General features: G+C 44.2%; 1 protein-coding gene across 1 annotated transcript; it reads left to right on the forward strand.

Annotated features, from left to right (window-relative positions):
• The first annotated feature begins 1,285 nt into the window (after positions 1-1,285).
• Positions 1,286-12,726, forward strand: LOC149320574 (uncharacterized). The gene is made up of 6 exons (XM_089503669.1): positions 1,286-1,754; positions 4,524-5,096; positions 5,186-5,297; positions 7,267-7,352; positions 8,024-8,144; positions 9,992-12,726. The coding sequence occupies exons 2-6, from the start codon at positions 4,647-4,649 to the stop codon at positions 11,554-11,556; spliced, it is 2,334 nt and encodes a 777-aa protein (XP_089359795.1). The 5' UTR covers positions 1,286-1,754; positions 4,524-4,646; the 3' UTR covers positions 11,557-12,726.
• The last annotated feature ends 1,624 nt before the right edge of the window (positions 12,727-14,350 follow it).

The following is a 14,350-nucleotide window of genomic DNA, read 5'->3' on the forward strand; positions in this document are numbered from 1 at the left end:
CCTGGAAGAGGAGGGCCTCTGGTTGCTCTGGCTGGATGGCTCTTTGAGGGGGGTCTCCCTTCCATCTCTCTGGTTCTATATTCCTAGAGTGGAAGAGGGGTGTGTGTGTGTGAGACTGAAGATGGTCCTTTCCGGCCATCTGTCTCTGGCTGGCTCTTCCTAGAGCGGCCTTGGAGGCAGCTGGAGGCTGGAGGGAGCCCAGAGGCCCGGAGGCAAGGCAAGGCAGTGGGGCCCCCTCCCTCCTCCTGCGGGCGAAGCCCAGAGGGGCTGGTGAGTCCCGGAGGCCCCTTCCCCGCCTCCCTCCATCTTCTGGGCGTTGGGACAAAGGGAAGGGAAGGGGCCTCCAGGGGAGGGGGAGGAGGGAGGATGGGAAGGTATTCTCCAATGATCCCCTATGGGCAAGTACCTGTCTTCTCCAGTCATTCTCTATAGGCAAATAGTCCCTGATGTTTCCCTATGGGCAAATCATAGACTCATACAAGGTCTTTAGCCTTCTCAGCCAAAGAGTGATGGTGCCTTGTTGCTGCTGCTGCTGCTGCTGCTGTTGTTGCTGTTATTGTTGCGTGCCTTCAAGTCATTTTCAACTAGTGATGACCCCAAGGCAAGCCCTTTCAGGGAATTTTCTTGGCCAGTTCCTTCAGAGGAGGCTTGCCATTGCCTCCCTCTGAGGCTGAGAGATTGTCGCTTGCCCAAGGTCACCCAGTGGGTTTTGTGGCCAAGGGGGAGATTCGAACCCTGGTCTCCAGAGTGACAGTCCCAGGCTCAAACCACTTCACCATGCTGCCTTTGACTGGTGCCTAACAAAGCAACAAATCCCAGGATTCTGTCGGAGGGTGCGATGGCCGTTTAAACAGGGCCAGTGCATTTTTATTCAGTGTAGAGACTGAGATCTTGAAAACAACTCTAGCCTCCTCCAAGGTTTCTTCCTTTCTTTTAAAAATGAGGTGTGCTTTGCTGAGGTGGCCCTAATGTTTGAAGGGCAAAATTCTTCTCCCAGAATAGCATTACACAGGCATCCGTCACTTAATAAAGCCTCTACCTTTTACGCCCACCAACCTCAACATTTTTGCCTTTAGCTTCTGCCTTCTTGGGCTGCATACACACTGCAGGAATAATCCAGTTCGATGCCACTTTAACTGCCGTGGCTCAGTGCTCTGGGATGCTGGGAACTGTCGCTTTGTGAGGTCTTGAGCCTTCTCTGTCAGGGAGCTCTGGTGCCACAACAAGCTGCAATTCCAGGGTCCCCTAGCATTGAGCCATGGCAGCTAAAGGGGGAGATCAGATAAGCCTTCTTCAGCAACTTGAGTTCAGATGTTTTTGTTTCACTTCTGCAAGGCTTACCTGGCCTGGTTGGTTAGTTCTGCGTGTGCTTGGTGGTCCAAAACGCACTGAAGAAATCATCCAGTTTGAGACCACTTTAACTGCCCTGACTGAGTACTGGGGAAATCTTGGGAACTGTAATTTATTGTGGCACCACAGAAGGGTAAATGCCTCACAAAACTACAGTTCCCAGAATTCCCTAGCATTTAGCCAGGGCAGTTAAAGAGGTGTCAAACTGGATTATTTCTGCATTGTGTTTTGAACCATTGTTAGTTTTAAATGAAAAGCTTTTTGAAACATGTTGAACTTCTTTTTCCCTTTTTTTATTTACGGTGTAGGCACCTGTCCCTTTTTTTCCGTGTTGTTTCTGCCTCTTGTACCAAATTTTCTTTTAAAAAGTGATGCCAAGGAATACATCTACGCTGTTGACTAAGGTAGATCTCTATTGCAAAATTACCGTTTTACTGGTGCACTATATAGTACTATAGTACTATAACTCTTTTTAAAAACTCCCATCCCAGGGAGGGAGTAGAATGTGGCAGTGATGCTAGGAATTGCCAGAAATAGTCCTGGACAACAGAAAGTCATTGTGTGTGCGTGTGTATGTTTGTGTTTAAAGGTCACTTTACCAGCATTTGTTAGTCCATATTGCACAAGGGATCCTCCACATTCACTGGGGTTAGGGGTACAGGACCCCCACGAAAATGGAAAACCGTACATTAAAAAACACTTTCTTTCTTTTTGTACCTGAAAGAACAGGAATCTCTGGGTCCTCCAGGGCAATTCTGTGGCCAAGATCTGTCAGAGGCTGATCATGAAATTGTGTTGGAGGATTTAGAAATGCCTGTTACAGTTGTTCCTCCACATTTGTGGCTTTGACTTTTGCGGATCTGATTATTCACAGATTTGACTAATATGTTTTCTCTAGGAATCTCTAGGTCCTGCAGCATGACCTTTGGCAGAAGTTGACTATAGAGTAAAGCTGGAGTACCTAGAGATTCCTAGAGAGAACATATTAATCAAATCAGTGAATAATCAGATCCGCAAAAGTCAAAGCCACAAAAGTGGAGGAACAACTGTAACAGTAAATGATACATAGAATCATAGTTCCCAGCAGCTTCCCAGCAGCTGCAATATTATCTCTAACATACCAGGCTTTGTTGTTGTGTGCCTTCAAGTTGTTTCTGACTTGCGACCCTAAGATAACCCTATTGTGGAGTTTTCTTGGCAAGTATTGTTTAGATGGGGTTTTACCTTTGTGCTCCCCTGAGACTAAGAGCTAGTATGGATAAATTAAAACAACAACAAAAAACCCTGAAAATAACAGTAAGTGATACCAAAACCTCCAGCTACATCATGTCCACATTCTGTTGCCAGAACCACTACACCACATTGTCTGTCAGTGGATTCAGAATGAGTATTTACAGATTCCACAATTTCCTATCACCCTACATAGTGATGGCCCCACCATTCGGCAGAGAAAAACGATTGCCTTAGGAAATGGTGACTGTTTCCTAGCAGTTCACACAGATTGTTCCAGGCTTAAGTGTGGTGCCATCTTGTCCTTTTTCCTCAGGCAGCAAAACATCTTGGGCTGCTAACATCAGACATTGCAGCAGTATAAAACACCTCAGTTTCTTCCTGCGGGGATGGATTTTAATAGACATGAAGAAGGGGGAGGGATGCACGGAGGAAAGGAAAGTGATCAGAGTGTAAAGTGGTAGGACTGGAGCAACCAGAAGGATGCTGCATGGTGTGAAGCATTTGGTCTCTGGACAAGAAAAAAACATGCAGGAATATAAGACATCCCTGTCGGGAATGCTTTGATTGTGAGTTCCTGCATGGCTAGGGTTGCCATTCATCACGACCTCCAAACCAGGACAAATGTAGGACAAAATTTTCAAATGTAGGACACATTTTTTTGTGTCCTGCATTTGAATAGGAGCCTTGGAGGCTTTCCCTCTCAGCCTGGGCCCTGTCCTCGGCGGGGGCGGGGCCCAAGCGGGGACAGACTCCTCCCCTTCAGGGAGGCTTTCCCTCTCGGCCTGGGACACGCCCTAGGTGGGGGCGGAGCCCAAGCGGGGACGGACTCCTCCCCTTCAGGGAGGCTTTCGCTGTAGGCCTTGGCCCAAGCTGCAAGGGAAAGCCTCCCTTAGCTTGCCATATCTCGCCCAGGGGCGGGGGCAATCCCGGGGGTGGGGCCAAACCGGGGCGGGACTGTGCGGACCTGCCCCAAACCGGGAAAGTCCCACCCCCAGGTGGGAAATGGCAAGCCTATCCATGGCAGGGGGTTGGACTAGATGGCCCTTGTGGGCTCTTCTGACTCTATGATGCTATGATTCTATGATCCCCACTATCTGTCATTATTTTGACAAAGAATTGAGCCCATTTCCTGCTTGAGTTAGATTGGTAACTCAATCTAACTCAAGCATCTCCATACCTGAAGAGAGTCTCCATTGCAGCTAAATTTGTGTGTGTATGTGTGTGTTCTGGACTGGATTAGTTGGGAGATGAGTTGACACCTCAGGCAGCAAAAAGTCTTGAGCCCAAAGTCTTGGGCCACCTCAGTAGGTGTTGTAGAAGTCTTTGATAACCAGATGTGTAATTTAATAGACTTTGTAAAAGAAGGAAGTAGTAGACATGAGAGCCAGTGTGGCGTAGTGCTTGTTGTAAAGTGCTGGACTAACGATTCTGGAGACCAGGGTTTGATTCCCCATTTGGCCATGAAAACCACTGGATTTCATGGCCAAACCTTGGGCAAGTCACATGCACTCAGCCTCAGAGGAAGGCAATGGCAAACCTTCTGTGAACAAAATCTTGCCAAGAAAACCCCATGATAGGGTCGCCTTAGAGTCGCCATAAGTCGGAAATGACTTGAAAGGCACACAATACACACATGACACATAATAGAGATGAAGTAGGAAAGGCAAAGCAATGTGAGTTGTTCTGGGCAGAGCAAGTGGAAGAGGGCTGCACTGTGGAAAGGTTTTGATTTGTGGCCCCAAAGGAAAGTAGCAACCCCACTGCCCACCCATCCAACAGATAGCTGCTAGCTGCTCTTTAAATCATGGTATTTTCCTTCTTAACAGGAAAATGTAACCTTTTCTGGCTTGAGTCTGATTGTAAAGCATCTCCCTGCCTCCCACCTATCTCCCTAGACATAAAATGCAACTCATTCATGGAATGTTTTTGTTTTTTTGCAGGGCTTTCCATCTCCAGGAATTTTGCCCCTCCCTTCATTTAATTTTTTTCTCTTGAGAAAGAATCTGGTGAACAATTAACAAACTTCTGTAGTGCTGATATCTACCTGGGAGCAGAGCCCAAAGATGGCAAAACAAGACTCAGCCAGCCCAGAGTTAGGAAGAGGCTGTGCTGTAATTCAGGCCGGGAGCACTGAGGAGTCCTGGAAAAGGAGCACAAGGAAGAGTTTAACAGGAGATATGCTCAACTCAGATGTACAGCCACAGCTTTTCAGGGAGTTGCACTATGAGGAGGCCAAGGGTCCCAGAGAGGTTTGCAGCCAACTTCACAATCTCTGCTGCCAGTGGCTGAAGCCAGAGCAACACACCAAGGCTCAGCTTCTGGACCTGGTGATCTTGGAGCAATTCCTGACCATCCTGCCTCTGGAGATGTCAGCGTGGGTGCGAGAATGTGGAGCAGGGACCAGTTCCCAGGCAGTGGCCCTAGCAGAAGGTTTCCTCCTGAGTCAGGCAGAAGAGCTAAAGGAGAAAGAGCAGCAAATGGGAGGGCATCATCCTGGATATTTCAAAGATAAGGTAAAGATCTGCTGGAACTAATGGCCTAGTATTTTCTGAAAGTCATCTTTCCTTCCTTCTAGCAGTCCTTCCTGCCTTTTGTCTTCCAGGCCCAATGTGCAGAAGAAGCCTCTGACGCAGAGAAGCTTTTCTCAGAATCTGAACAGAGAATCCAGTCCATGGGGATCATGAAGGAAGATGACAAAGATGCCAGTGTGTGGGGTAAGAAAGAAAGGGGCATATTTCAGCTTTGTTTCTCCCGCTCCTGATGTCTCCTATGCATAGATTATACACGATCTGGCCCCTGCATTTATATTACTGTATCTTGATCCAGACAGGTAAATAAGTAATCTTATTTTAACTTCATTCTATCACTCAACAATCTATCTAGAAAGGAAGGTAAAAGAATTATGAGTGACAGAATTATAAGAAGAGCAACCCCTCTTCCAGATTGCAGAAAAGGGTAATTTGAGGAGAACCAAGCTAGAGGGAGAAGTTCCGGTTGGAACAAGCAGTAAAACCTCACGCAAGGAGTCAGGCTTGTTTGATTGCTTCCCCCTCTATGCACCAAGAGCAACACAGTTTGGGGCAACAGATCATATAACAAAATATGCAAGCATAGTGCAAAAAACCCACAAAAAACTATGCAAGCATATTTTATTATTAAGGGCTGAATAGAATTCAGCCTAGACCTGATGAGAGCCAGAATGGTGTAGTGGTTTGAGTGTTGGACTACAACTCTGGAGACCAGGGTTCGATTCCTGGGTCCGCCATAAAACCCACTCGGTGGCCTTGGACAAGTGACACTGTCTCAGCTCAGGGGAAGACAAAGGCAAAACCCCTTTATTATTATTTTTTATATTATGGTATTTATACCCACCCTTCAGCCCTAATGGCTATCAGAGCGGCTTACAATTATTATTTTTAATCAGACAGTTCCCTGCCCTCAGGCTTACAATCTAAAAGACATGACACAAAAGAGAAGGGAATGGTGGAGGGAAAGGGGATGAGGTCCAGTGGTTCTTCTCTCCCTCTGAGGCCTGCACCAAGGCAGATGGACTGCAGGAAGGGCTCTTCTTCTTCTTCTTCAAGCTAGCCCTGATGGAGCTGGGCCTGCCTGGTCAACTCCCTCACTGGCTGGAGGATGACAGTTATGGAGGGAGGAGTCTCTTATTCCAGGCTAGCCCTTTAAAACAAATCTTGACAAGAAAAGCCAAAGTTAGAGTCACCATAAGTCAGAAATGATTTGAAGGCACATAACAACAAAAAGCAGTCCTGAAGCCTGCAAGACTGAGCGGACAGCATGTCCAGCTAATAATAATAATAATAATAATAATAATAATAATAATTTTATTTCTATACCGTCCTTCTATATAATCAGGGCGGTGTACAACATTATAAAACATCAACAGAAAAGCAATAATTACAATTACATTAAAATTTACAACTACATTAAAACAATCTACATTAAAACAATCTTGCCACTGCTGACATGGGGGGGGGGGGGGGAGAGAACTAATTGGGGCCTGTGTCAGGGAATGCTGATTTGAACAGAAAAGTCTTAAGCCCCTTTTTAAACTGGGCCAGGGAGGTGGCCGAGCGGAGCTCAATGGGCAGAGAATTCCAGAGGGTCGGGGCCGAGATGGTGAAAGCTCTCCTAGACGTGGAGGCTAACCTGGCCCCTGGAACCCTCAATAACTGCTGCCCAGATGTTCTGAGAGTGCGGGGCTACATCCTGCTGCATTCCAGAATCTGCAGTTCAAGCATTTGAGTTTGTCATTAGTGTGAAATTGAATGCAGAAGAGGCAACAGTGGACTTCTAGAGCTCACAATTCAGCTTGGCTTACTCTGGACTTTTTGAAAGAGTGGAAAGCAAATTTCTCACAGCAGGAATGCTTTTGCATACCCCACAGTTGCCTTTTGCATAGTGAAAAGATACAAGGTTGCTGGTGTAATAACTGTCAGCTGGCCCTAGAGTCCACCCAAAGCCTTTCTTCCATTCTGTAAGGAAAAGTTTGAAACTTGAACTGTTTCACCAGCTGCCAGAACCAGGAAAAAAACCTCTCCATCTTGTCTAGTTTCTGTAGGCTATATTTCAGAAGAAGAAACTGGCAAAACTAGAAAAAAGGGTGAATCAGAATTTGAGGTGTTGCTGAAGAACTTCCTTGTTTGCCTTTTGTGTTTTTCACAGAAGATGGAACAAGATCACAGCCAAGATGCAGCAGCTCATCTTTTCATTTTGAGGCCTTGAGAACAGCTTCAACCAGTCTGGATCAGGTAAGGAACAGGAACCAAGGAGGGTCAAGAAAGGGAAAGACTGGCTGCCCTTGATCCTCTCCTTGGCATCAGTCAAAGTTGCCCAGTAAGATGTCTGTGAATGCCCTGTGCAAAGACATTGATATATATATATATATATATATATATATATATATATATATATATTTCGATAGTGTGCTGATTTCGCCCAGAGTGGGCCACAAGACAGCTCCCAAAAAGAATCAGTTGATAAACTTCAACAATAAAAATGTAAAACAATTAAAAATTCCCACAGTAAACTATAAAATCATTTAAAAGACATACCAATGTTAGAAAAAACACACATGCCAATAAGAAACTTCCCCGCTTATACATTAAAAGCCTGCAGTCTAGTCTCCCATGGAAAGGAGTTCCAGAAGGTGGGACCAGCCACTGAGATGACTCTCTCTTATGTCCTTGCTAAGTGAACTCGTGATGGTGGTAGGACTGAGAGAAAGCCTTCCCCTGAAGATCTGCAAGTTCTGGTGGGTTAATATAGGGAGATATGGTCTTTCAGATAGTCTGAATCTCAGTCATATGGGGCTTCAGATTTCATGACCACTTGGAATTGTGCCTGGAAATGAGTCAACATTCATTGGGCATCTCCAAATTACCCTGTTTTCTTTTCAAATTGGGTTTATTTTTCCCCCTAGGTGACCTTTAAAGAAGTGGCTGTGGATTTTAGTGAAGAAGAATGGGCTCTGCTCAATCCAGACCAAAAGACCCTTCATATGGAAGTGATGTCTGAGAATTTGGGGCTCATGGCCTCTCTGGGTAAGGTTCCTTTTTCTTTATGGTTGATCAAATCAGTTTACAAGTGCTTTTTAAAGAATCATTGTGGCCCTTTCTAGAGGAGGTGGTTTCTGGAGTCTGTTTCAGATGTGATTGCTAAGTAGAGACCATGGAGTAGAGAACTCCTCCTCTCAAAAACAAGTGCCCTCCCACGAAGGCCTGCTTTGTTTTGCCTGGAATAATGCATCCAGTTCTGGGCACCACTGTTCAAAAAGGATATTGAGAAGCTGGAGCATGCCCACAGGAGGGTGACCAAATGGTGAAAGTACTGGAAACCATGTCCTATGAGGACTGGCTTAGGGAGCGAGATATGTTTAGCTTAGAGAAGTGAAGGTTAAGAACTGATATGAAAGCCATGTTTAAATATTTGAAGGTATGTCATGTTGAGGATGGAGCAAGCTTGTTTGCTGCTGCTCCAGAGAGTAGGAGACAAAACAGTGGATGCAAACTACAGGAAAAGAGATTCCATCTCAACATGAGGAAGAACTTCTTGACAGTCAGAGGTGTTCAGCAGTGAAACCCACTCCCTTGGAGTGTGGTGATGTTTCATTCTTTGGAGGTTTTTAAACAGAGGCTGGATAGCCATCTGTTTGGGGGTACTTTGATTGTGTGTTCCTGCATGATGGGGATTGGATTGGGTGCCCCTTGAGTCCTCTTCCAACTCTATGATTCTATGAAGGACTTGTGCCTGCTTCTTCCTCTCTCCCTCCGCAGCCAGGGCAGTGGCAGTTGGGATGGATGGGGGGCCTTTCATCTGCTTCTGGGCCTAGGCATGATAAAGCTGTGCCTGCCTCTTCTCTCCCCCTCAGCCCAGGGCAGTGGCAACTAAGATAGAAGGGGGACCTTTCATTTGCTTCTGACATATGCTGGAAGAAATCTTTTGCTCCTTCCAGCCAGCAGAGACTTACACCCAACTTGACTTCATCAGATAGCATAATCTATGATACTATTTGCTCACTTGACAAAGAATATATATATTACTAATGATTCATGTCCCTATAAATTGTTTGAGGCTAAATACTAAATGCTTAATAACTGCCAATAAAATACAAGTTATTTATTTTTTTCTGAAACCTAAGTGATTATACCATTATATTTTTTCTTTGAAATTAATGGATTTCCCTCTGAATTCTGCTATATTGTGTTTTACATCTCAGAGACCTGATTCCCTGCTTATCTGCTGTGATTTAAGTAAAGATTTGATTTTGTTTCATCTATAAATAATCAGAGCAGCATGGTGTAGTGGTTTGAGTGCTGGACTATGACTGGAAAACAGGGTTCAAATGCTGGCTCAGCCATGTAAATCCAATAGGTGACCTTGGGCAAGTGACACTTTCTGAAACTCATAGCCGTAGAGGATGCCACTGTCAAACCCACTCTGAACAAACTTGCCAAGAAAATCCCATGATAGGTTCTCCCTAGAGTTGCCATTAGTCAGAAATAACTTGAAGACACACAACCACCAACCACCAGATAGCCTCACCACTGGAAAAACACACTTTTATACTTATTTTGTAACTGTATCATACAACATAGTAAGTATAGAAGTTACTTACACCTAAAAAGAATCACAAAAATGATCCAGTGCAGTTGAAAGAAGAAAAAGGACCTTAGTCATGGGTTCTCACAGTTGTGAAATTGTTTTAGCTGACAGCTTTTGCCAAAACAGTTGGTGAATACTCTTGAGTAGAGCTGGTCTTTCAGTAAAACACATGTAGAGGCTCTGTTCTAATGACTACCAATTGTATCAATTAACCAATTGTATTACCTTTTTGATATGAGACTGTTTCTCCCTTGGGTTCTGACTATGTGTTTCTTGCCTTTTCAAGGTGGCAATGGGCAGGAGAATGAATATGAAGAGGAACCACATAGGACCTTCCTTGAAGGAAGTAAATGTAAGCAGCAAGAAGGGCAGAAAGCAAAAACTGACCCTCAAGAGGAGAGGATGAACGAAGCCCCTGCTTCTCAGGGTGGGAACATGTGTGGAATCTCGACCCAGGAAGTAAAACCAAAAGAAGAGGAAAAAAGCAAATATCTTTGTCATGAATGTGGGAGAAGCTTCAGTTGTAAAGTAAGCTTCAATCTTCATAGAAGAACCCACACAGAGGGGAGACTTTTCTCGGAAGATGAATCTCCAAAAACCTTCAGTTTTACGAAGTGCCTGCTTCCCCATAACGTTGACACAGGAGAACAACCATTTATGTCACTGTGGTGTGGAAAGAACTTCAAGTGGAGCTCACAATTGTTGTCTCATCAAAGAACCCACACAAGAGAGAAACCATTTAAGCTGGGGGAATGTGGGAGGATCTTCAATCAGAAGGCCCTCCCCACTCATCATCAAGCAACTTATACAGGAGAGAAACCATTACAAAGTTTGGACTATGAAACAAGTTTCACTTCCATGATAGAAGTCACTTCTCAGCAAGGAACTCTCACAGCAGAGAAACCCTTCAAATGTCTGGAGTGTGGAAAAAGTTTCACTCAGAAGACTCACCTTGTTTGTCATCAAAGAAGTCATTCTGGGGAGAAACCATTTAAATGCTTTGAGTGCGGAAAGAGCTTCGGCTGGAAGTCAAGCTACACAAATCATCAAGCAGCCCACACAAGGGAAACGCCATTTCAGTGTCTGGACTGTGGCAAGAGCTTCAGCTGGAAGACAAGCCTCACGAATCATCAAGCAACTCACAGAGGAGAGAAACCATTTCAGTGCTTGGAATGTGGAAAGAGTTTCAGATGGAAGACAAGCCTCACAAATCATCAAGCAGTTCACACAGGAGAGAAACCGTTTCAGTGCTTGGACTGTGGCCAGAGCTTCAGCCAGAAGGCACACCTCACCTCTCACCAAGCAACTCACACAGGGGCAAAACCATTTGAATGCTTGGAGTGTGGGAAAACGTTCATGCAGAAGACACGTCTCATTTGTCATCAAGCAGCTCACAGGGGGGAGAAACCCTTTAAATGCTTGGAGTGTGGCAAGAGCTTCAGTTGGAAGACAAGCCTCACAACTCATCAGGCATCTCACGCAGGAGAGAAACCATTTCAATGCTTGGAGTGTGGAAAAAGATTTGAGCGGCGGATCCACCTTCTTCGTCACCAGGGAACTCACACAGGGGAGCAAGCATTCCGGTGCTTGGAGTGTGGCAAGGGCTTCAGTTGGAAGACAAGCTTAATAAATCATCAAGCAACTCACACAGGAGAGAAACCATTTCAGTGCTTTCACTGTGGAAGGAGCTTCAGTCAGAAGGCACACCTCACGTCTCATCAAGCAACTCACACAAGGGAGAAACCCTATCAGTGCTTGGAGTGTGGAAAGGGCTTCAGTTGGAAGACAAGCCTCATAAATCATCAAGCATCTCACACAGGAGAAAAATCACTTCAGTGCTTGGAGATCTGAAAGAAATTTGGTCCACAGACACACATCATTTCTCATCAAGCAACTCACACTGGGGAGAAACCATTTAAATGCTTGAACTGTGAAAAGAGATTGAGTCAAAAGAGAGATTTCAAACCACAGTGTGTGGAAAAGACTTCTGTTGGAAGCCAGACCTCATTTATCATCAGGCAACTCACACAGAAGAGGAACCATTTAAGCACTTAGGATTGTGGGAACAGCTTTATGGACAAGATGAAAATCCTAATTTGTAATCAAGTAACTTATGAAGGGGAGAAACCATTTCAGTGCTTCAAATGGGTGAAAGGTTTCAGTTAGAAAATAAGACTTATCTACCATAAAGCAGGAGCCAATGTGGTGTAGTGATTTGAGTGCTGGACTATGACTCTGGAGAACAGAGTTTGAATCCCTGCTTGGCCACAGAAATCCACTGGATGATGTTGGGCAAGTCACACTCGCTTAGCCTCAGTGGATGCAATGGCAAACCTCCTCTGAAGACACTTGCCACGGAAACTGTATGATAGGTTCACCATAAGTCAGAATTGAACTGAAGGCACACAACACAACACACACATCATAAAGCAACTCACATAGGCAAGAAACGTTTTAAATGCTCTTTAAGTGTAAAAAGAACTGTGAAGAACTGTTTTTTCTTTTTAGATGACTCACTAAAGGGCTGAATTTGTGTCAAAGAGAAAAAAACAATAAAGCAAACAGTTTTATTGGAATTGTTTGACTTGCTAACCTGACTGAAAACAATATGTCTTTTGTTGACATGTCAGAGAAAGCACTTACCCGTAACTGTTTTTTAATTTGATTGTGATAAAGAGAATTTTAAAGGTATAATATAAAACATGAAAATCAAACAATACAGTGCTTTTTGGTGCATTGCAAGAATTCTTTCATGATATTGGGAATCACTGCAAGTCTGTTTGATTAACCAATGCTTGTGAAAAATTGCTGTGAAGCTCATTTTTTTAATTTTTGTATCTGTTTCCTATTTTTAAGAAATCAGTCATCTCCTACCTTAGCAAGTGTCTCTTTTAGCCAAATCTCATTTAGCTGAAGAGTGGGGTATAAATAAATACATATTATTATTATTATTATTATTATTATTATTATTATTATTATTATTTGCCCTAACTAACATGACCAGAATTAATAAAGGCAAAAAATGAGAACTGTACTCCTTTCAAGTAGTATGAAGCTTTTTTCTTTTCTTTTTTGCCTTTCATGTATTTTATTTTGCAAGTTGATGTTTTATCATGGCTTTTGTCCATGCTCTGTTGAGTGATTTTCTTTGAGCTAGACCTGGAAGAGTTTTCCACTGATGCATAATCTCAGTTCTTGTGTCTAATAGCAAAGTTCCTTTGTTGGTAGGTCTTCAATGGCAGCAGTAGTAGTTGTCAGCTGGAACATTTTCAGTTGTGGGTGAAGAGTTTCATTTGTTAGCTGTGATATGAAAGGCATTACCTCCCTTCAATAGGTCTGAACATAGGGACAATTCTTCACATGGAAATCTTGTCAAATGCATACCAGGGAGATCTTGATGGCTACGAATAGCATGCAAACACTTGGATGGAGTCAGTTTCTATTTCAAAAAATGATATAATCATAAAGTTGGAAGAGGCCCCAAGGACTATCTAGTCCAACCCCTTTTCTGCCATATAGGACCTCCAAAGAAGGTGACTCCATCACCATACTCCATCATACATATTCCACTGTCAGTCAGGAAGTTTTTCCTAATGTTTTAGTGGAATCGCTTTTCCTGTACTTGACAAACATTGTAAAATGTTCTGCTGATGCAACAGTCTTCATTCCTACTGTGACTAATGGCAAAGGAATTCTTTGTTGGGTAGGTCTTGATGGAGACCTGCATAGACTGTGAGTGGGCAGTTTGGTTTGTTAACCATGATAAGAAAGACACTAAAGGTAAAGGTTTCCCCTTTGAGAATCTTGTCTAGTTGTATCTGACTGTAGGGAGTGGTGCCCATTACTAAGCCGAGGGAGCCAGCGTTGTCAGAAGTGGCTCCATGGTCATGTGGCTGGTATGACTGCACAGAACGCTGTTACCTTCCCACTAAAGTGGTACCTGTTTATCTGCTTGCACTTTACATGCTTTTGAAATGATGGGTTGGCACAAGCTGGGGCAAGTGGCAGGAGCTCACTGCGTCACGTGGCGCTTGAGTCTTGAACTGCTGACCTTGCGATCATCAGAGTCAGCATCTCAACCGCTAGGCCACTGTGCCCCTCAAGAAAGACCCCTCCAAAAGATCTGAACGTTTTGACAATCCAACCCCATGTATTTTAACATCCCTCTGTTCTCACAACCACTCCAACAAGCAGGTAATGTGCTTTTATAAAATCATGACAACGGAGGAGGTCAAAGGTGCCATCTATGAGACACTTGGTCCATTCTCTCTCTCTAAAAGCTTTATTTAATCCCATTTAATAATAATAATAATAATAATAATAATAATAATAATATGTTTTATTTATAGACCGCTATTCCACAATGATCATAGCGGTGTACAGTAAAAATTGCAATAGAATACAATACAAAATACACGGTGACAGTTAAAGGAGGGAGGGGCCTCTTCCTTCAGGCTGTCCCTGATGTTGCTGGGTCTGCCTGATCGCTCCCTCTGAGGCCAAGATGACAGTTGAGGAGGGAGGGGCCACTTCCTTCAGGCAGTCCCTGATGTTGCTGGGTCTGCCTGATCGCTCCCTCTGAGGCCAAGATGACAGTTACAAGAGGGAGGGGCCTCTTCCTTCAGGCTGTCCCTGATGTTGCTGG

This window comes from Sceloporus occidentalis, unplaced genomic scaffold, assembly GCF_023333645.1.
Source record: "Sceloporus occidentalis isolate IW3139 unplaced genomic scaffold, rSceOcc1.0.p SCAF_1, whole genome shotgun sequence".
Taxonomy (NCBI): Eukaryota; Metazoa; Chordata; class Lepidosauria; order Squamata; family Phrynosomatidae; genus Sceloporus; species Sceloporus occidentalis.

What these genes read in the sequence shown, in the direction of transcription:
- LOC149320574 (XM_089503669.1), top strand. Translation starts at nt 4,647, where the DNA reads ATGGCAAAACAAGACTCAGCCAGCCCAGAGTTAGGAAGAGGCTGTGCT. An exon ending in CAAAGATGCCAGTGTGTGGG is followed by an intron (nt 5,298 to 7,266) that starts GTAAGAAAGAAA and finishes TGTTTTTCACAG; the next exon opens with AAGATGGAACAAGATCACAG. An exon ending in GGGGCTCATGGCCTCTCTGG is followed by an intron (nt 8,145 to 9,991) that starts GTAAGGTTCCTT and finishes TGCCTTTTCAAG; the next exon opens with GTGGCAATGGGCAGGAGAAT.